The 21,051-nt window shown below is 43.1% G+C and overlaps 1 protein-coding gene across 2 annotated transcripts in view; it reads right to left on the bottom strand.

Annotated features, from left to right (window-relative positions):
- Dstyk (dual serine/threonine and tyrosine protein kinase) overlaps positions 1–20,384 on the bottom strand; it is a 52,604-nt gene extending 32,220 nt beyond the window's left edge. For both annotated transcript variants that reach the window (XM_055598129.1, XM_055598130.1), the window contains exons 1-2: positions 19,968–20,384; positions 943–1,331 (exon numbers count right to left, since the gene is read on the bottom strand). In XM_055598129.1, coding sequence (XP_055454104.1) covers positions 943–1,331; positions 19,968–20,232 — 654 coding nt within the window. In that variant the 5' untranslated portion in view covers positions 20,233–20,384. The remainder of the gene's footprint in view (positions 1–942; positions 1,332–19,967) is intronic.
- Between the last annotated feature and the right edge of the window lie 667 nt (positions 20,385–21,051).

The raw sequence follows: 21,051 nt of genomic DNA, 5'->3' as shown, positions 1-21,051 counted from the left end.
GAAAATAGGGATCAATACATACTTCTCTCCAGCACATCAAGATAAAAGAAACATGCAGAAGTGAGAAGACTGCCTACCAAGGGATTCATTCACTGACAGAGACCAAGTATCTCAGAAGAGAGATAGATGGAGAGGTACTAACAAAGAAGCACTCTCCCAAGGTGGCCAGCCAAACTAGCCCGTCCCATGCAGCACAGACACCAAAGTGATGAACCCTGAATTCTGAGCATTATCATGCTCTTTTAATCCTACCCACTTTCACCCAACCATCACATCCTTCACCAACTCCCATTTCATTCTAGCCATGACAGAGTCCTAGCTTTCTAGCAGCAAAGGAAGGTCAGAAAAAGAGAGGAGGCCTTCTTGTTTGAGATAGGTTGGAGAGGCACTATGATAGCATAGGAGATGACATAGCACATGCTTTCTTTGGGAATTTACATGAAAAAGCCAAGGTATTCTTCAAATGAAAGGGCTGCTTTGTTCCCTTATATTGAATCAGACCTGTGTTCTTTATAAGGTCAGGGAAATAAGCTGCCCCATTCAGTAAATTAACAGCTAGCACTGAGGAGAAAGCAGTAAAAATTTTCACATTGTCTCCGTTCTGTTAAGAATATTAATTATTCATCATCTTACTGTCCCTTACTGACCTGTCTCTAGCCATCTCTTCTTACTAAAATGAAAAGGGCCTTCTAACTTTGATAACTACTCTGCAAGATCTTGTCAAGATGCAACGACCACATATCCTTTTCCATCTGGTGGAAACAGATGTTCCCCAGGGCCCAGCAGAGGCAGGCATGAAACTGCTACCCCTTGTGCTCACACAGCTTCCTGGATTACAGTCCTCTCAGCCTATGTTCCTTTCACAGCCCAGAATCCATCAGCAGACTACTTTTCCTAAAAAGTCAGAAAAGAAACTGGTGCAGGCATGTATGAGGGTGGTACCTGTAGGAGAGCGTGACACATTGTCACCTCAAGTTCAGCTAACACATGAGCAGCGTCCTCACTGTCTTCGTGAACCTCCAAGTCCTCCTCAGGGATGGTCTCCCAGTTGTCCTGGTGTGCCGCCAGCGTGTGTACTAATTCATACTGACCGGGGAGTGCCAGGCTGACCCGAGTCTGAGTCCCATAGGTGAAGCGGAGGCGCCGAAGCTTACAGCTCTTGTCATTGTCCAGCTTGAGGGTGGGAAGCACCCGCACCCCCAACAGCAGGTTCAACAGCTGGCACTTGGCATTACAGTCCTGGCCGAGGATCAATATACAGGGAAGGCAATCCACAGTCTGCTGGAGATACTTCTCTTCCTTAGGTGGGAAGGAAATGCAGCTCAGCTGGCCTGGTTGGGAAGAGTAGAGGAAAAGAAGTAGATACAGAGTGAGGGGAGTAGAGAGAGGCTCACACAGAAACCCAACTAGAATGGCAGAGTCCTAGAGGGAAAGCTCCCAGGAAACTTTTGGTTAAAGGAGGTATTGAGAAAATGCACTACTTAGAAAACATTCTTCAAATGTCAGAGTCACCTGGCCAGCTCATCATGGAAAACAAGGTGACAGTGATCTGACAGTCCCTCTTCTTTCATACAGTGGAGGGACATCTTAAGGAATTTTCAAGGATTCCATCACAAATGCAAGATCACTAATTGGCAATAACTAGGGTCTGAGTCTAAGTAGAAACTATTTTCTAAATATATCAAAATCAAAACCTTCCTTCTGGGTGGGGGTGGGAGATAGGGTGACATGGAAGGGCTGGAGTGATGTCTCAGTGGTTAAGAGCACTCACTGACTGCTTTTCCAGAGGACCTGGGTTCAATTCCCAGCACCCACATGGCAGCTCACAATTGTCTGTAACTCCATTTCCAGGGGATCTGATACCCTACACTGATAAATATGCAGGCAAAACACCAATGCATATAAAATAAAAATAAATAAATTTAACTTAAAGAAAAACAACCTTCCTTCTGATAGAAGGCAGAATATTTGGATATGCAGCCCTTTAAAATCCCTGCCCTACACAGGTTTAGCTTATGCTCTTCATTTAAACTTATTTTATTCCTAAATGCTAATACACACAAGGGGTTGGACACTGAAAACCCCTCCCAGATGGCATGAATTCTAACGTGTTCTCTAGTTCATCATCCTGATAGCTGACCATAGCACCCCATCTGCCAAGTTTTCTCAAGACACTGGATGCTTAATTGAGATCTATACTCCTTAATCAAGTCATTCTCTTTTTACTGATGGCTGGCAAGATCAAAAGTAAGACAAAGGGACAAAACTGCCCAGCAGGATAAAATCTAGACAACTCTAAGAGATGTGATCTCAAAAATAATCTCCTATGAAGATAACACCGTAATCTAAAGGGCTCACTTCTGCAAACAGATTTCAGTACTATTATAAAAATCAAACATCTTGAAACCCTGTCTGGGAAAGAATATGGAATTGGTTCCTAGAAATGCTCAAGGAAGAACCTACTACTCTCAAATTGCTTCAGTAACGGGATCTCCCAACATCTAAGATTCAGAAAGCCAATCTTTGAGCCAAACACACATGTCATAATTGAAGCTTAAGGTAGTTACACTGAGATACTATTTGCCTTGGTCACCTAACAATTTATCTCAAACCATTGTAGGCTGCTTTGTTCCTGAAGCAAGAGGCCTGACGCCATGAAAAGGTTGTTCTACTTCAGAATGTACCTGCCTCATGCTCTCTTATATCCCACAAGTGACATCACCAGAAAGGTTCAAGAGGTCTCTCCTCCCTAGATCCCTGTCTGTATTTATTATGGTTCTCTGTTTCGTGTCTATCTATGAGTACAGCACCCTGGCCTCACCACATATATCAGCAACATTATAACAGGAAATCTACTCTCCTGGAAAAGAGATGGGCTCCTCTGAAAATGTAGAGAGCACTTCCTGAGTGCCTGTTTCTGAGCAAGGTATTTAATGAGTACAGAGTAAACAGGCTACTTACAGGTCTAATCTCTGGCCTACACTCTAGAGCAGTTGTCTGTGTAATTACTTAGCAAAGAACAATAGGCAAGTCCTGAGTCCCACATACCTTTGTCCCCTATATACCATAATATATACCATACGGTGCAGAGGTTCTTCTATTACTGTTTCTAAGAATCAAAGCATGAAAAGCCTCCCTATTTCTCTGCATCCTCAGCACCCAACACAATGACTGACAGCATTTGAAAGTTCTACAGTTATTTGTTCTGTGTAAGAATTCATTGGTTGCGAAGAGTTGTCTACAGAACTGCTTTACTACATTTGCAAAGTACAGCATCGTGATAAAGTTTCAAGCAAACCATCATTTCTATAATGCTCCATCTTTACATAGTGAGTAGCTGTGAAGAAAACAGAACTGCAGAATTTGCAAAAAGTACGTCAGCTACCCTGCCTTCACCCTCATTACATGTACCCGTCTTCCTCTTTTCCTAGTCCTTCCCAGATTCTCACTTAAGTGACTAAGTGTCTGTTTGCACTTAGACATTCTGTTTTATAAGTAAAACAACTCAACAGTCTTAAGTGAGTTCTATCGCTGCTGCTTCCTCTAGGAGAGTGGGTAACAAAACCAACCTAAGCTTCTTTCAGGACACCTTCTGACACTAACTATCAGCAACAGGAAAGCCAATAAAGCATGCTGCATCAGCCAAAACCACAGAGACACACCTCATTATTCATCTGACCCAAATCATCACCTTCACGTGCTTCATCTCTCCACAAAAATAGTCTGCAGACACAAACTGCTACAGTCAAAGCAGCCAATGCTCATGTACTGGCAAGGCAGCTGAGGTTGAGCCCAGTTCTGCTTCCTATTTCCAGGCACTCTGCCAGGACTCTATGTGCAACCTACTGAGCTAGGAAGGCCTTCATCATGGGCACTGCTACTCTGGTTTTTCAACAAAACACTATCCAAGCCCTCTCCTTCTCCATGAAGCATTAGCTTTTTCACTGATCTCTAACATGTCTGTAAGCTTTGCATAAGTGCTTGAAAGAAATGAAGCTGAAAGCAGATGGGGTGATCTTCCTTCTCTGGGTACCTTTGTGACAAGGAGCGCAGTTGGCAATGGGAACAGCTCTGGGGTGATTTTCTGATCCTGGTGGGCTACTGGCCCTTTCTGGTCCTTACACTGCTCATCTATGAACTGAGAGAGTTAGACTACCTTTAACACTCTTTCCAGTTTTAAATTCTAGTTTTAACTGGCCTGGTTGTTGTTGCTATACTGAGACAGGGTCTTTCTATGTAGCCCTGGCTAGATAAGGCTAGCCTAGAACTCAGAGATCCACATGCTTCTGATTTCTAAAAGCATGTGTCACCACGCCTTGCTGTTTTTATTTTTAAATTGTGTGTGAATTTAATTATGAAAGCTCCTCCTGAACTACTGTTAAACACAGATCAAAGGAAACTAGACTAGCCAGGGGCTCTAAGGACCTACAGTGCAGTCTTAGCATGCTTTAGAGAAGAAATTAAAAGCTGTGCCTGACATAGGAGGGATGAAGGCAACCTGCTTCTGAGCTGCAGCAGCTGCCTCTCAGACAGTTACAGGGCTTGTGAGTTAATCGAGTTTTCTTTAGTAATTAATACAGCAGTATCTGCATATGGGCTGCCAGAAGGGAGCAGCGGGCTTTTCAGCTGGTGCACATTAACCCTGCCAACTCTGACTGCAGGAAAATTCAAACCAAATTGTCCTAAGTGCAAACCAAGGCATTTTCTCTCTGACTTTTCCTCACGGTGGTTGTTCTTAAATACAGAGTTATCTTGACTGAACTTCCTTCTAACAAAAGTTCAGGAGGAAGAAACGCAAACAAAGGAGTAAGCTGTTGTGTTTATTTGTTTTAAATAATATTTTTGTTCCCTTTCTGATCTCTATTTGTCTCATCTCAATGTACTTGATTCTACCAGAAAAGTTTTGTCCTCATTTATAAATTAGGAAATATGATTTTTAAAAAAAATCAAAAGCAATCCAGGCTTCTCTACTTGCCTCAGGAGCTAAAAAGGCTGTGAAGAGCTATACCTTGGTCTCAGCAGCAAGACGACAAAATGCCCCCACCAGATGCCATTATCCAAGCCAGGGCTAAACATACAAAATTTGTTAATTGTAGGACTTCAATTTAAACTGATACAGCCCCTATGCATGGTGCTCTCAACCATGAGGAATAAAGCACAGGGAGAAAACAAAAGACCTGTCAGGCATGGTGGCTCACACTGTAATCCCAGCACTAGGAGAATGGAGGCAGTAAGGTCAGGAGCCAACTTGGGCTGTAATTAGAAGCTGTATGAAAACAAACAGGGCTGGAGAGATGGCTCAGTGGTTAAAAGCACTTGCTACTCTTCAGTTCAGTTCCCATCCCTCATGTCAGACAACTCACAGTCTATCTCAGAGTCCCTCACATCACAGAACTCATAACAGACAATGCCGGCAGCTCTAGCTCCAAGAAGTCCAGCGCTCTCTTGGCTTCTGCAGGCACTGCCACTCACAGCACACATGGCATGTACATGAATGAAAGTGGGAAGGGTGTTTTTTTCAAAACAGGGTCTAACTATGTAGCTCTGGGTATCCTGGAACTGATTAAGCTAGCCTTGAACTCACAGAAATCTACCTGCATCCCGAGTGATGGGATTAAAGGTGTGTGCCACCACACCTGGCCAGAGAGTAAAGCTTATAAACAAATAGTTACTTTTGACTCATGCACCTCAAAAACACAACTGCTTTAAAACTTTCTGAATCCCTTCTCTGAAGAAGCTGTAGGTGCTTTTCTAAGGAGTTCTGAGTGTTCCTCCCATCGGCCAGGGTGTAATACTGTTTGGATTTAAAGTTAAGACTCCCAAAAAGAGAAGTAGCATGTCATGTCACTAGTGCCCTGTTGGTATACACTGGATTGTATATGCAGAAAGGCCAATAGGCTTGGCTCCATGCATACCCCCTCTTGCTTGTTTTCTACCCAATCAATAATGTGAACAAAGGACAAGGGAACAGCAGCCTACGGTACTATCTGGAATAAATGTAACTCTGGTCTTCACTTTTTTATACTATTGCAATTTACTGGGACCCAGAAAATAGACTGCCAAAAAATATGGCACTTTGGCATGCTGGATACTTTTGAGTTAAACACCGAAAGGCCTTTTAAATAGTCTCTTCCCTGGTTCTTCTGTCTGCCAGTTTTCTACCCTCCTCCAAATTAAGCCATAGAGCTCAGTATTTTCTTCCCTGAGGTGGAAATGGAAATTGGAAAATCCTCCATACCAAGTCAGCCATATAAGCTAGAAAATTCACTCCTTTTCCTTTTTTTAAGACAGGCTCTCAGAGCCAGGAATGTGGTAAATGTCTTTAATACCAGCACTAGGGAGGCAAAGGCAGGCAGATCTCTATTAGTTCCAGATCTCAGGTGAGGCCAGCCTGGTCTATAAATCGAGTCCTGGACAACAATGGGCTATCAGTGTAACCCAGGTGGCCTTGAACTCATGACAATCTCCCTGCCTCACCTTGTAAGTGCTGGGATTACTGATGTGAGTCACCATACTTCATTTCTTTTCTCTTGATTTCAGCGGTGTTGCTGCATACTGAGGATATAGAGGTATAGAGAGCTATATAAAAACCCAAGAAACTGAATAGACAGGCCATGCTGGGCCTCCCCACTCTATTAGGTCATACTGCAACTAGTGTCATTCTACACAGCTGTCCCTTCTTCACCAAACCTGAGCACCACAATCATGTTCCCTGGATTTGGGGTCAACAGTTCAGAAGCTCCATGTACATGAAACTCTAATTCAATCCATCACTGCTATTGCTACAGGAGACTGGGATATGACCCTTGAGATGGAGAAGCTGTCACTGACAAGAACATCAGAGTCATTCAATTTTTAATTAAGCTGATGCCCAAGCACATTCCTTCCTTCTGTTTGTTAGAGACAGGGTCTTGTTCTGTAGCTTAGGCCAGCCTCAAACTTACAATCATCCTGCCTCTACCTTCCTACTGCTGAGATTCAAGTGTATACCACTACAACCACATTCAGGGTTTTTTTCTCCATTCATTCTATCTATCTATCTATCTATCTATCTATCTATCTATCTATCTATCTATCTATCTATCTATCTACCTACCTACCTACCTTACCTACCTACCTATCTACCTACCCACCTATATATCTATCTACCTATCTTTCTTTCTTTCTTTCTTGTCTGTGTATCTCATTTTTAACTTAACTTTTATATATAGTATGTGCTTTTATGGCAAACTACCATAAGTCCTGTCTAAAAGCAAGTGAAATAGAGTCTATAACTGCTGAAAGGAACCATGATACAAACATACATTTGCAAAATGAGTAGTGATATTTTACTTTAGCTACATGTGCGAAGAGTAGAGGAAAGGATCATCCTAAGTTGAAAAAGAAGTGCTACACAGTCTTTCTGCTACAAGTTTCAAAGTATTGAACTCTGAAATTCCCAGGAGCTTAAAGAAAAGTTTCTAGACAAGAAACATATTTATCATTTGTAAAGAACTCTCTGAGCACCCACTAAACATAAAAGACTCTGAATGATACAGGAGACCTGACTTACAGAAACACATTTGGATAGCCTGAGTTTTAGAAGCTTTGGAACTAAGTAGGCCAAAGAACTGTGATGGAAGGGATGGTGTTTGGAGATGAAAAGCTAAAGTGCATCCAGGCAGCCAATGCTCAAGCTAAACGCGCAAGCCCAGATGCCAAAAAATGGCTAAAGTTATTCTGTGTGACAGCTCTAGGAAGACCTCCATGTTTTAAAAAATCATACAGGTTGTCCTAGACTGGAAAGGGAGGCCTCCCTAGCAGCTGGTACCACCAGGAGCCATGTGAAAAGATGAAGACAAGTGGAAGTGCTGGCACCATCATAGTGCACAGGGAACAGAAACACACCAGACAGCTAGGATGTTACAGATGCAGAAAGGGAAGCAGGTCCTTGAAGGAAGCCAAGCATATGCTTCACAGAGGCCTTAGGTTCTGCCAATTTTAAGAAAGCGCATTAACCATTAGGAACATTCAAAGTTGAGGACACACCAAAAGGACACTAGAACCAGCTTGAAGGGGGACTCACTAAGCAGAAAAATTTGTACATAAAATTTAAAAAATATATTAAAAATTATGAGCCACTCAAAAAATTCTCAAACCTCACTCCACACAGATATAAAGAAAGAAAAGCTCCTCATCAAACAGAACAGAACCAGATGAAGAAAGAATGAATGATGGCTATGGAAACTACCACTGAGCAAGTGAAAATGTCAGTGGGTGTTAGGTCTAGAGCAGTGGCTCTCAACCTACCTAATGCTGTGACCGGTGGTGACCTTCAACCATAAAATTACTTTGTTTCTACTTATTAACTGTAATTTCGCTACTGTTATGAATTGTAATGCAAATATCTATTTTCCAATGGTCTTAAGAGACTCCTGTGAATGGGTCGTTTAATGCCAAAGGGGTCTCAACCACAGGTTGAGAACCAATTGTCTAGAAAAAGGAAAGATTTTGAGGAGTGGGCTATCAATGGAATCTAAGAAAAGGTTCCTACAAAAGATTAATCAAGAGTCAAGGGAGAAATAGTGAGGTTAAAGTACAGATACCTAGATGATATCCACCTAACTAGTGACCAAGCTTAGGGTCTCCAGAATGAAAGCAGTAGCACAGGCTCTGTGAGGTAGAGTGTGTCAGGTCAGTTTTCTAAAAATGTTGATGAGGGTTCACAACTAATCCTGGTCATCACAAATGACATGCAGATCCAGATGCAATGTAAGGCCTGTTCTCTAAACTTGTCAAAGACATAGATGTCAGGGAAAGGGCAGGAAAACTGCTCCTGAATAAGGGAGTCTAAAGAAGGGTGACAACTAAAAGTAATGTGTGCTCAAAGGAAATGCCAGGGACATGTGTTGGGACAGCCAATGAGCTCAAATGAGGCTAAGGACTGGATGGCAGTGAATCCGCACTAACTTCCTGATTTGGACAGCTGCATGATAGCATGTGGAATCGTGTCCTTATTTGAGTGAACTGTACGCTGGAGTGTACAGAGAAAAGACAACCTGTCTGCATCTTGCTCTTAAAAGGCTCCAAAAAGATGAGACATAATATACCCATCAGCTGGGAAACATTAATGACTGGGAAACTCTAGGAAGCTCTTTTCATGGTTCTGAAAGTGTTTATGTGCCTTTGAAATTATTTCAAAGTACTTTCTTTTAATGACCCAAAAGACATCCTGTAAAAACACAGGCCTAAATCGAAGGAAATAAAGACAGCAAGAGACATATTTAACCCTACAGGAAAAAAAAATACAGTAACAACAGGACTTGGTATATTTTTAAACAACTTAATAAAGTTGTCTAGCCAGGCATGGTGGCACACACCTTTAATCTACTAGGGAGGCAGAAGTGAGCAGATCACTGTTTGAGACCAGCCTGGTCTACAGAGTGAGTTCCAGGACAGCCAGGGCTTTTACAAAGAAACCCTGTCAATAACAATAACAAAAACAACAACAACAATAATAATAATAATAATAATAATAATAATAATAATGTTCCTTCCTCGTCAGTATCTTCACTCCTGCCCTCTTGGATCTTCCTTTGGTTTACAGCTCCCTCTTGGGGAAGACAGTGTTTTCAGTGCACTAATCTAAGTAGTTCAGAATGAAATTTAGAATCAAGATCTATAAGAAGGCAGCAGTACTCAGACCTACTTATAAGTTCATTAATAAAGAAGCTTGCAGAGAAGCTCAACCTTACAGTTCCCTCAGGAGTACAGGCATCCTTCCTCCCACACTTAGTTTTAGTCTATACTAGTAAGACCACTTTTCCAGGTTAGACTAGTAGGAATTTTCTGTGTCTCCATGGAATCAGCCCCAGAGAGAAGGTCAGTTGTTCTTTCAAGAGAAAGTGAAACTGTTTTCCCTAGAGAAGCCTACTATGTCAAAAACTAAGAATAACCTTTCTCCTATTGGCTATTTTTCTCCATATCCTTCCTGGTACTTACCTACCTTCACAATGAAAGACCCCTGTCTCACCTTAAGTTAAACATAGCTAACGCCATTTTGTGGGACACCACTGTTTTGTAAAACTCTGAAGGCTAGATGGGAAACTGAAAAATTATTAAGAAACCCCCAGCTGTGTCACCCACTTGGGATATCTGCGGTCAGGCTGCCCCAGTCGAACTAAAAACAGTTTGTGTTAATCACCCTCATGTAAACGTACCAATCAGCCCCCTGTAACCATGCCTCCAGCTTCTGTACCAGCGCTTCTGCTCTAAAACCCTATAAAAACCCCAGCTTTCCACCCGGGGGGGGGGGGGGGGGGCAGCAGGTCCTCCGAATGACTCTGCTGCCCCAGGTACCCGTGTATCAAAATAAAAGCCTCTTGCTATTTGCATCCGAATGGCCTCGTTGTTCCTTGGGAGGGGGTCTCTCAGACGGAAGATACCCTCCGGGGATCTTTCAACAACATTAAAAGCTAAAGTATATTTTACAGAATAGTTCTAAAACAAAAACTTGGAAACAGCTCAGCTATGGTCTCTCTGATCTGAACAGAAAGTTTCATAGAAACAAATTTTGAAACCTTGCAGCATCTGGTCTGCAAAATTTGGGGGGCAGGGAGAGAAAGACAGAGGACTAGAGGGAGAGAGATGAGAGAAAGAGAGGAGAAGAGGGATGAGCTTTGTCTTGGGAAATTCTCTCCCTACTCTCTGGACTCGAAGGGATAAAAGCCACCAAAGTGGAATCAATCTGACATAAATAAGACATTAAAGCTCTTAATCTGATTAACCTAAATTTAGATACTTTACGTCTATTCAAGTAAAGAGATAAAAGGCACTTTTTAAAAAGAAATATATTTTAAAACTCAAAGGCTTTTATGAATACATAACGAAGACATTCTTCCTCTGAACAATTCTGATACATCAATTAACTAGACATGTGAAAAGCAAAACCATTCTTACCTACTTCCATTTTCCTGCCCAGGGAACAGTGCCCCAGGGAACAGGAGCACAATCCAAAGCAAGCCTGGTCCAAAGATTCCCACAGCCACATGGCTCAGAGCTGAGGAATACACCCAAACCATTCATATTACTCATGAGAGGGCAAAAGTATACTGCATGAGACTGGCAGTTGAGATGGGGGGGATAGCATGTCAATGCTGTGGTTGGCTTCCCCTGACTGTGAGGAACATTATACACAGGGGACTTATACAGAAGCCTGATTTATACAGCTCTAAGCAATAGTACAACCACAGCTACACATGTTCTGTCAGGGCTCAAGTTCCAAGACCACCAAAGAACTGAATCTTCAAACCCAGGAAGGGCCTGTCCTGAGACTGAGCATCTCCACAGGGGACCTGTACCACAGAGAAAACAAAACCCACTGTCCTAAAGGCTCTTTCCCCACATGCAGGGTAACTTCACCTTGGGTCTTGCAACTCTTGTGGCTGCACAGGAGCCTCACAGTCTTCTAAGAAAGGCAGAGATAGATGGGAAGATCGCTAATACATTCTGCCTTGAACCACACAAACATGACATTCATCACTACTCACAAAGTGTGCAGGTTACCTCAACTCCTTTTTAAAGTGTGTTGTTTCTTTTCGCAGTGATGGAGATGGGATCCTGGGCCCTGCAATCAGGTAAGTTCTCACTACTACTGACCCAACCACCATCCCTCAACTCTTTTTATCAGTGCTATATTTTTAGTAGGTGTGTGTGTGTATGTGTGTGTGTGAACATTTATGCATCATGCACACATCTGTAGAGGTAAAATGACAACTTACAGGAGGAATGGTATTTTTCCTTCCACCATATGGATTCTGGGGCTTAAATCCAGGTCTTCAGCCTTCTGTTTGTTTTGTTTTTAAGACAGTGTCTTTCTGAACAGCTGTGGCTGTTCTAAAGCTCTCTCTGTAGACCAAGGCGGCTTCAAACTCACAGAGATCCAGCTGCCTTGCCTCCCGAGTGCTGGGATCAAAGCTGTGTGCCACCATGCCCCATTTAGATCTTCAGGCTTATTTGCCCTACCCCATCCCCTCAAAGACAGGCGCTGGTTAAGCAGTCAACAAACCCGTAGAAGATTCTTTAAAGTACCTGATGAAATGCTAATCTTCCTTTCCTATGTGCAATCTGGAATGACTAATCCCAGGGCCCTGGGAAAACAGATTACAGAGAGATGCTGAGTGCATGAACATTAGGGACCTAACTTCTCATGTATTGTCGGCACTCCAGTCTAGTTGGTATTACAGGAAAATCATTCTTTGGGACATAAAAATAATTATTTTGGGTAGGACACGAACTCTAACTTCAGCCCAGCCAGGTACAGTGGTTTATGTCTATAGCCCCAGATACTCAGGAGACTGAAGTAGGATCACACTTAGGAGTTTAAGACCACCCAAGCAAGCAACAGAATGAGAATCTACTTCAGAAACAAACAAACAACAAGGAACACTGGAAACAGTCTCTGAAAAATAGGAACTGGTGGGTCTGTCCTAACAGCTAGTGCCGAATCGGTACGCAGTCCTGCCCTCTCCATTACTGCTGCCACAGCTGAGAAAGTAGAAGCAAAAGAAGAGAAACTGAGGAGCCTAGTAATGACATGGTAGTGTTGGGGTTTTTTAGTAATTCTCTTTTGCTAACATATAAAAAGTCCAATAAAAGTTGAACCTGTAATGAGGGGGTGGGGGGTGCTCAAGCCTAACTAACCATCTACCAAAAGCACATTTTTTTTAAAAGGATCCAAGTAGTAAAATATAGATGAGTCTACAAAACTCCAAATCTCTTAGTGTGTGGAAATGTTCTTCTCAAATGAAAATTAAACTGCACTTGATTTCATAACATCATTCTAACATCTACCCGAAATGGAAATAATGTAATAGGTATTTTGTCCACTGTATGCAAAACAATTCCATACGTACTACTGCAACTGGGGACACAGACATAAAAACAGTCTCCCTCCTTAGGCACTTAAAATCTAGTCGGCAAAGGAAGATGAGCATATTATAGCTATCATGCAAACAAGGGAAACAAGACCCAGGGTCTGTAGGAATTAAGCAGTAAATATAGAGTGAAACTTCTATTATCCTTTACCTCAATAACACATTTTTGAGTTTTATTTTTAAAAGATAGTTTTGTTGTTTTACAGTGCTAAGGCTCAATTCTGGGGTCTTGCACATTCTAAGCAAGTGCTCTTATTGCTGAACAACATTCTCAGCCCTAAAAAGACTGCTTATAAAGTGCATTTACCACAGAAAGAGTCATTGTTCTCTTAGTCTACTGAAACAGAACATGGGAGAGAGCGAGTTCACAAACAAAATTAATAACCACACTGGATTTTAATCTAAATGCATGGTTTCTTTTTAAAGCACTTATTTAATTTTAATTTCTGTATATGCATGATTTGCCTGTATGTATGCATGTATGTATTATGTACATTACCAGATGTGTGCACTACTTGAGGAGACCAGAAGAGAGCATCATATTTTTTGGAACTGAAGTTGCAGAAAAGTGTGAGTCACTACCATGTGGGTGTGAGAAATCAAACCTGAAAGAGCAGCCAGTGCTCTTCACTGCTTTAAGCTATCTCTCCAGCACCAAAATACATATTTTCTTTACAAAGTACTTACAGATGCTCAGCATGGTCATTCGAACCTATGAACGCTCAACCATATGGCTGCCTGCATGAGACCTACACAAGACCACAAGACCACACCAGTCAACATATCAACTGGGGAAAGGTTCACAAAACCCCAGCCTCACTGCTGAGGGAAAAATCAGTTTCTTCAGAGACAAACTGGATAGGTAGCCCAAGCCTAGGTGGTCAGCCCTAAACCCATAAACATACATGTAACACTAGTTGGATCAGGTAGGTTTTGTGTGTGAGTGTGTAGTGCCTAGAAAAGGAGGAAATATATTTGAATTTGAGAAGAGGGTGTGGGGAAAGCATAACGGAATTGGAAGGAGAGAGAAGGGTTGACATAAGTACAGTATACTCACACATGAAATTATTTTTAAAATATGGTTCATGGATTTCTAAAATTAAAATAGTGTATCCAGCACAATCTTAGAAGATTTTTAAAAATAAAAAAAAAAATCTGGGCATTTCAAGTCCATAATCTAAGCACTCAGGAAGCTGAGACATAGTAAGTACTTTGCCTCAACAAACAAAACCCACGGCTGAAGAGCAACCCAACCAAAATGAAATAAGTACCAATAACTTGGAATTCTAGGTGGACCTGTAACTCACTATGTAGCCCAGACAGGCCTCTAACTTGTAGTGATCCTCCTGCCTCGTGAGTGCTGAGATTATAGACATGCCCCATGGACTCTGCCTATAATCCCAGGACTAAGGTTGCAGAGGCAGAGGCACCAAGCAAATCTGAATCCAGTCTGGGCTACACAATGAGACACAATTCCTCAAAAACAACAGAATTACTTAAAACTAAAACACAGTAAATGATAAGAAAACCCTTAAGCAGTGTGACACTTAAAGGCAGTGTACACCACAGCTTAAAGACAATAATGTTTTTCCTTTTAGGAGCAGCCATAATTTTATAACCTTTGAAATAGTAGGCTTCCCTGTGCCATGGGAAACAGGTTTTCTCAGGCAAGAAAGATTAGGGAGGTAAAAGACAGACTAAAAAGGAAAGGGTGCAGAAAGGTATTATGCTCAGAGAGGCCATTTCCTCCCAAGCTTCAGATCAGCAAAGAGGGTCCCTAAAGTTCTGAGCCTCAGAGATTAGGAAAGGATGAGAGGCCTGAGGAAGGCGTGCTATACTGTCAATGAATGAGGTAAAGTCTCCCACTGCAGTAAAGTATGGTTCCAAATTAGGACTCATTTGTAACAGTCTCTGGGAGGAGTGTTTGTCTATTTCCAAGCCAGGTCAGAAACGCACAGGGAGACACAGAAGCATAACTGGACCTGAAGCCTGGAGACCTGGGTCCTGAAACTCTCTGTAGTCCAGGCTGGCCTCTTAACTCACAGAGATCCTCCTGCCTCAGCCTCCTGGAGTGCTGGGGTCACAGGCACAGCACCATCACTGGCTAAATTCTGTGATAAACATTTCAGTGTTAGTGCCTTGCTTCTAAAATTCTGGCAACCCATTTATACAAAAGAGTGACAAAAAGAGGCCAAAGAATGCTGAGAAACATGTTTATCAGATAACAAGAAGCAACTAGCTATAAAATCTGAGAATTCATTTTAAAAGGCCAAAATCAGGATGGTATGATGGTGCACACCATAAAATCCCAGCACTCAGGAAGCAGAGGCATGTGGATCTCTGTGAGTTAAGAGGCCAGCCTGGACTACAGAGAGTTTCAGGACAGCCAGAATTACATAGTGAGACCATGTCTTGAATAGATTAATAGACAGACAGACAGATAGATAGATAGACAGACAAGACAGACAGACAGGCAGGCAGGCCAATAACCTAGGCATGATACCTTCCTGTTTTCCTTTCAGCTTTATGTGTTACATATGTATAAATTTACAAGAGATTATACCTCTGCAGAGGACCAAGTTCAGGCCTCCAACTTCTTTTTGTCCATCACCCAACATATACAAATAGGTGCTCTGTAATAATGACAATTATAATTAGTTTTTCTTAAGAGAAAAGTGTAGGCCAAAAGTAGTGCTGACCACCTGTAATCTCCACACCTGGGAGGTGAAGCAGAGTTAAAGGTTTGGGGCCAGCCTGAGCTACATTTTGAAACTCTGTTGAAAGGAAAAGGACAGAGAGAAGAAGGAGAGAGGTGGAAGGACTGAAGACATCCACTTACCAAACAAGACCAATTTCTTTACTTGACCTTTTAACCCCCATATGTAGCATGCTGACTAGCACATCCCAGGCACTCACATGTCTATTTAATAAAAGCTAATGTGGGGCCGGCTGTGTACCTGTAATCCTACCATTGAGATGCAGAGGCAGAGGGATCACTTGAACAGAGGAGCTAAAGACAGCCCAGACTAACACAACGAGACTGTATCTGAAGCAAAAGGCAGCTGCTGCTGACTAGCACCTTACCAGGGCTGCTCTAAGCCTGTGCAGTATTAACTCCAGCAATCCTAGAGGTAAGGATGATGACAACTCCCATCTCCAGATGAGGAAGCTGTGACACAATGTCGTTATGATCAGTTAAGACCAAAAGGAGGCAACACAAACAACAGCATTTCAACCAGACATATGTGGGTCATTCCAACTACTTAAATTGGAGAGGTTTAAGCCATCTGCAATAGTTAGGACCTCCATTGGATCATAAAATAAGACAAATACTTTTCCTTCTTCTATTTTATAATACTCTACCCTGCCACTCCTAAAAGGGTTCAACGCCTGCTAAATGTGGCAGGAGAAGAAAAATAACAAAACAAAAAACTCAACAGATGGAGGGGACTCTCCCCCAAGGCTACATGAAATGACTTGGACAACAAAAGGAGAACTGAATTAGTGTACCTTCTTTTATGGTCCAGTTTTCTTTGTACAAGCAAAAACTACTTTCAAAAATACATTTAAAAAGTTCTACTTAATCTATACCACTGCCATCACGACCGCTACACAGTCCAAACTGACCTGGAACTCACAATCCTGTCTCAGCCTCCTGAGCACTGGGGTTGCTAGCATATGCTGCCATGCCTAATTCCATCTACTCTTTCTTTTTCCTTTCTTTCTTTTGATGGGGGAAGAGCTGTGTGCAACAGGGTCAAAACCTTAGCAAACTAAGTAACCCTGGCTGGCCTGGAACTCCCTATAGAGCTCAGGCTGGCTGTGAACTTAACAGATCTTTCTAACTGCCTCCAGGGCTGGAATTACAGGCACATGACACCCAGCCTGGCCTTCCATCTACATTTATACATTGACTTGAGTAAATATAAAACTATAAAAAATAAGAGAGGAGTTTGGAGTTCTTCCCAGTTCTCTGTGGTTGAAAGTAAAATTTTTAAAAAATGTTTTATATTATGACAAATGATATGAGATGTAACATTATAAGTTGCTTTATTGTGGTTGCCATCTTTTTAGTCTGACTTCAAATTATAGTTAGTCCCTGATCTTCAGTTGCTCAAACATCACACTGCTTTAAGCAGAGAAAGACTTGTCAGGTTAAGATATGAGCACCCTAGCAGATGCTGAGCCTGATGGCCAACTGATGGGCAGAGTGAATGGAATTTTATGTAAGAAGTAGGAAATAGTAAGAGCTGGAGGGGACAGGAACTCCACAAGGAGAGCAACAGAACAAGATTAATTTGAACACAGGGAACTTCCCAGAAAATCATACTCCAACCAAGGACTATTCGTGGAGATGACCTGGAACCCTGCACAGGCAGTTCAGTGTCCAAGTGGGTTACATAGTAATGGGAAGAGGGACTGCCTCTGACATAATCTGATTGTCCTGCTCGTTGATCACTTCCCCCTGAGGGGGGAGCAGCCTTACCAGGCCACAGTAGAGGACAATGCAGCCACTTTTGATGAGAACTGATAGACTAAGATCAGAAAGAAGAGGAGAACCTCCCCTATCAGTGGACTTGGGGAGTGGCATGCATGCAGAAAGGGGAGGGAGGGTGGGATCGGGAGGGGAGGAGGGAGGGACTTATGGGAGGATACAAAATGAATAAAATGTAATTAATAAAAAATTAAAAAAAAGAACTGAGCACCCCTTCCCTTCACATTCTGAGTCCCTATTAATCAGAAACCAACACTCACAAAAGAAAGTAGAGACAGCCTCCAATGACTTTGGCCTTGTCAAAAAGCTCCAGCCAGCCACAAAGAGCTAATTGTCCTTTAACAGCTGGCTCTACTTTCTAACACCTTTACCAAAATAACTGGGATGAAAGCATCTTTCAACTAGGTACAAGAAGAGATACTTAAAACTCTGGTGCAGCCTCACCCCCAAACCTAAAACCCTCCTTGATGACTGGGAAGCATGGTGTGGAGCAAAATCAAATTGTTCCCTATCCTCTCATCTGTGTCCTCCTGGGATTCTATAGAGATGGGCACATTCCAAAGAGTGAAAAAGTTTAAATATGCAAAAATTAGATCACGATGCAGTCAACCAGAAAAGCCAATTAAGCAAAATACAAAGGTGTTTTTATGTCTTAGGTTTGCCGTTAAAGAAAACTAAAACCAACCAAGATGCTTGAAATTTTGAAAATCTCCATCGTTCTATGTTAAATATATTCTGAATTTTTTTTTAATGAGTAACTCTGAAACAGTCATTTTAAAGTAAGAGCAGAAAACAGAAGGCTTTTAAAGTACAGCTTCTTCTGATGGAAGAAGTTGCTGCAAAGCACTCTTAGGGCATATCCTCTGGGCCATCTAAAAGTACAGGCCACCTCACTAGCTGCTCTCTGATGGCCTCATAGGTCAGTTCCTCCAGTTCACCCCTAGAGAGCAAGTCTCTGGATGTGTCAAAAACACAACTTCAGAAAAGGTGGATATCACCCTAGTGCTCTTTATCTCCTGAGGTATAATCAGATCTTTTGCCTGTCGATGATGACACACACCTTTAACTGCAGCACTCAGAAGGCAGGGCCAACTGGATCTCTGTGTGTTAAAGGCCAGCCTGGTCTACAGAGTGAGTTCCAGGCCAGCCACCGCTACACAGAGAAACCTCGTCTCAAAAATAATTAAATAAATAAACAAACAAATAAATAAATAAATAAATAAATAAATAAATAAAATAAACTTTTAAAAATAGAGTGTGTGTGTGTTGGCCAATGTGTGGAGGTCAGAGGACAACTTTTAAGAGTAGGTTCTCTCCTGATCAACTCAGGGCATCATCAGTTTTGGTGGTAGGTACATTTACCATCTGAGCCATCTTGCTGGCCCAAAATAAGGGCTTTTTAAATTGTTACCCTGGGCAATTAAACAGTATCAATGAAGGCCCTATCGAAACTTACCAGCACATCTCATCTTTAACTCCACCCCTCTGGAGTTTCAGACAAATTTAAAACATTAAACATGCACCTAAGTATAGAGTCCAACTAATAAGTTTACCCTAAGTCCAAATTTGTCACCAGCATCTAAATCATATTTCTGAAAGTATTAATAAAACACCTGTATCATATCCCAGCATCTTTGACTGACAAATTAGACTCTTATTTCACATTTACCACTGTTACACAATGAGAATCCATGAGACAGAGGACATGGCATTTTTAATACACCTGGGGTTATTTCAATCTCCACTGCAACTTGAGAATCACTATTTTAAAACCAAGGACATATCTGATGTTATGTTACCCAGCCCCCCAACCCTGGACGCCTATCTATATGGAACTACTGTGGCTTCTCCCTTCCATCAACTTCCTAAGGAGACACAGCAGTTAAACCCTTTAGTTCCCCCCCACCAACTGCAGTCTAAAAGTAATCAAGGAGGCTCAAAATCTTGCAGTATTTAAGATGATTTGGGACCTCTGACACATCCCAGAAAAAAAAAAAAAAAAAATCAAGAAGGGCAAGTTCTTCAAGGGATCAGAGCCGCCCCACCCCACCCCCAACAATAACAAATAAGCCATCCTTAACTCATTCACCATCAGCAGAGGTAACGTCCCTCATCAATTAACTGCTGGCACCCATTACATATCCTTTTTCTTTGGCAACTCCGAATCCTATTTAGAGGACACCTTCACAGGAATGATTCTTGATTGGATTGCAAGCACTTTACACACCCAAACCCCGCGCGCCGGCACACATCCCAGTGCAGTCCAAAGGCGCCCAGGACTCCACCAACACACAGCTAATGCCTAACTGGAAGGACTCGGTCCCCAAACTGAGAACCTCCAACTCAAAGCAACTTTCCCACTCTCTTTACTCTTTTTGGATACTGCCTCTAGGTCCCGAGCCCTGGCCACCTCTCCCCAAGGGTATCTTCCCCTTCATCTTAGATCCCCGAGGCCCAGGCCCCGCGGCCCACTCCCACTAGCCGCCTCCTCCTGGGTTGTTTTTGTTGACAGGGGTGCCACCCTCCAATTTTCCTCTCTCCTTCGGGCCTGTCCTTACCCGCTGGCAGCGGGGCTTCGGCGACGTCGCCGGCAGGGCCAAGCTCGGCCGCGCCACCGCCCGCGGGGGAGGAGGGACAACTGTGGCTGTGGGAGCACTTAATGTCGCGGAAGAACTTCTGGGTCTCCCGCAGGTTCTGCCGCAGCCGTTCCAGGTACCGGCGGTAGCGTCCGAAGCCCCGGCACAGCTCGCGGATCATTCCGCCGCCTCCCGGCCCGGGGCCCGAAACAGACTCGCCGGCCCACTGCAGCCCGTCGGCCTCCATCGCTCAGCCCGCTGTCTGCGCGGCTGGCTGCGCCGCTGGCCCGACCCCCTCTTCCCGCCCCCTAGCGCTGGAGGAAAGCGGAATCCGCCTTCCCGACGCCCCTGCCGGCACTCGGCGGGGCCTCCAGCCTCCGCCACTGCCCCGGCAGAAGAGCTAGGGCGCCCGGCGCTAGCCAGAACCTTTCTCCGCTCCTCCAAGGAGCGAGGGAAGAGCTCACCGAGGCACCGTCGCTGCGCGGGCTCCTGGGACTTGTAGTCTGTGCTGCGTAGAATACCACAACGCCCACGGGGAAACGCGGGAGCGAGTGGACCCGACTGATCTTGTGCTTACACTCGCTTTGTTTAAAATATGTTCTTGCTCTGTACACAAGTCCTTAAGAGAAGGCGTGCGGATTCCGAACGCCGGCAGAAATGGGGTACCTCAAATCTAGGCGAAAGATTTTAATAGTAGAAGGAGGAAATAGGACTGAGGCCAGAATATCTCTGTGGTTACCCCAAATGGACACAACGAATACTAGAGAATTGATTGAAAATACCCTGGGAACAGTGAAAACTCTGTGTTAGTTTACTTTTTTTTTTCTTTTCCAACTCTAGATATGGAAAGGGGGGTTGTGAAATGGTGGGTGAGACCTAAAAGAAAGGACAGTTGGTTTCTTGTAGAGCCGGCTGGGTAAGGAGAAGTTGAGGTCTGTAAGCCTTCTTTAAGCTGATTAACTTAACTAGGCTTCTGCCAGCGTGCCAAACTTCCATCAACTCAGACTGTCATGGACACCAGTCACCTCTTCACCTTTGTCCTGTTATACACACACACACACACACA

The sequence above is a fragment of the Psammomys obesus genome, unplaced genomic scaffold (genome assembly GCF_907164565.1).
Source record: "Psammomys obesus unplaced genomic scaffold, mPsaObe1.curated_primary_1811, whole genome shotgun sequence".
Classification (NCBI taxonomy): domain Eukaryota; kingdom Metazoa; phylum Chordata; class Mammalia; order Rodentia; family Muridae; genus Psammomys; species Psammomys obesus.
The sequence above is the reverse complement of the archived record's forward strand: the minus strand, read 5'-3'. Positions and strand labels throughout refer to the sequence as shown.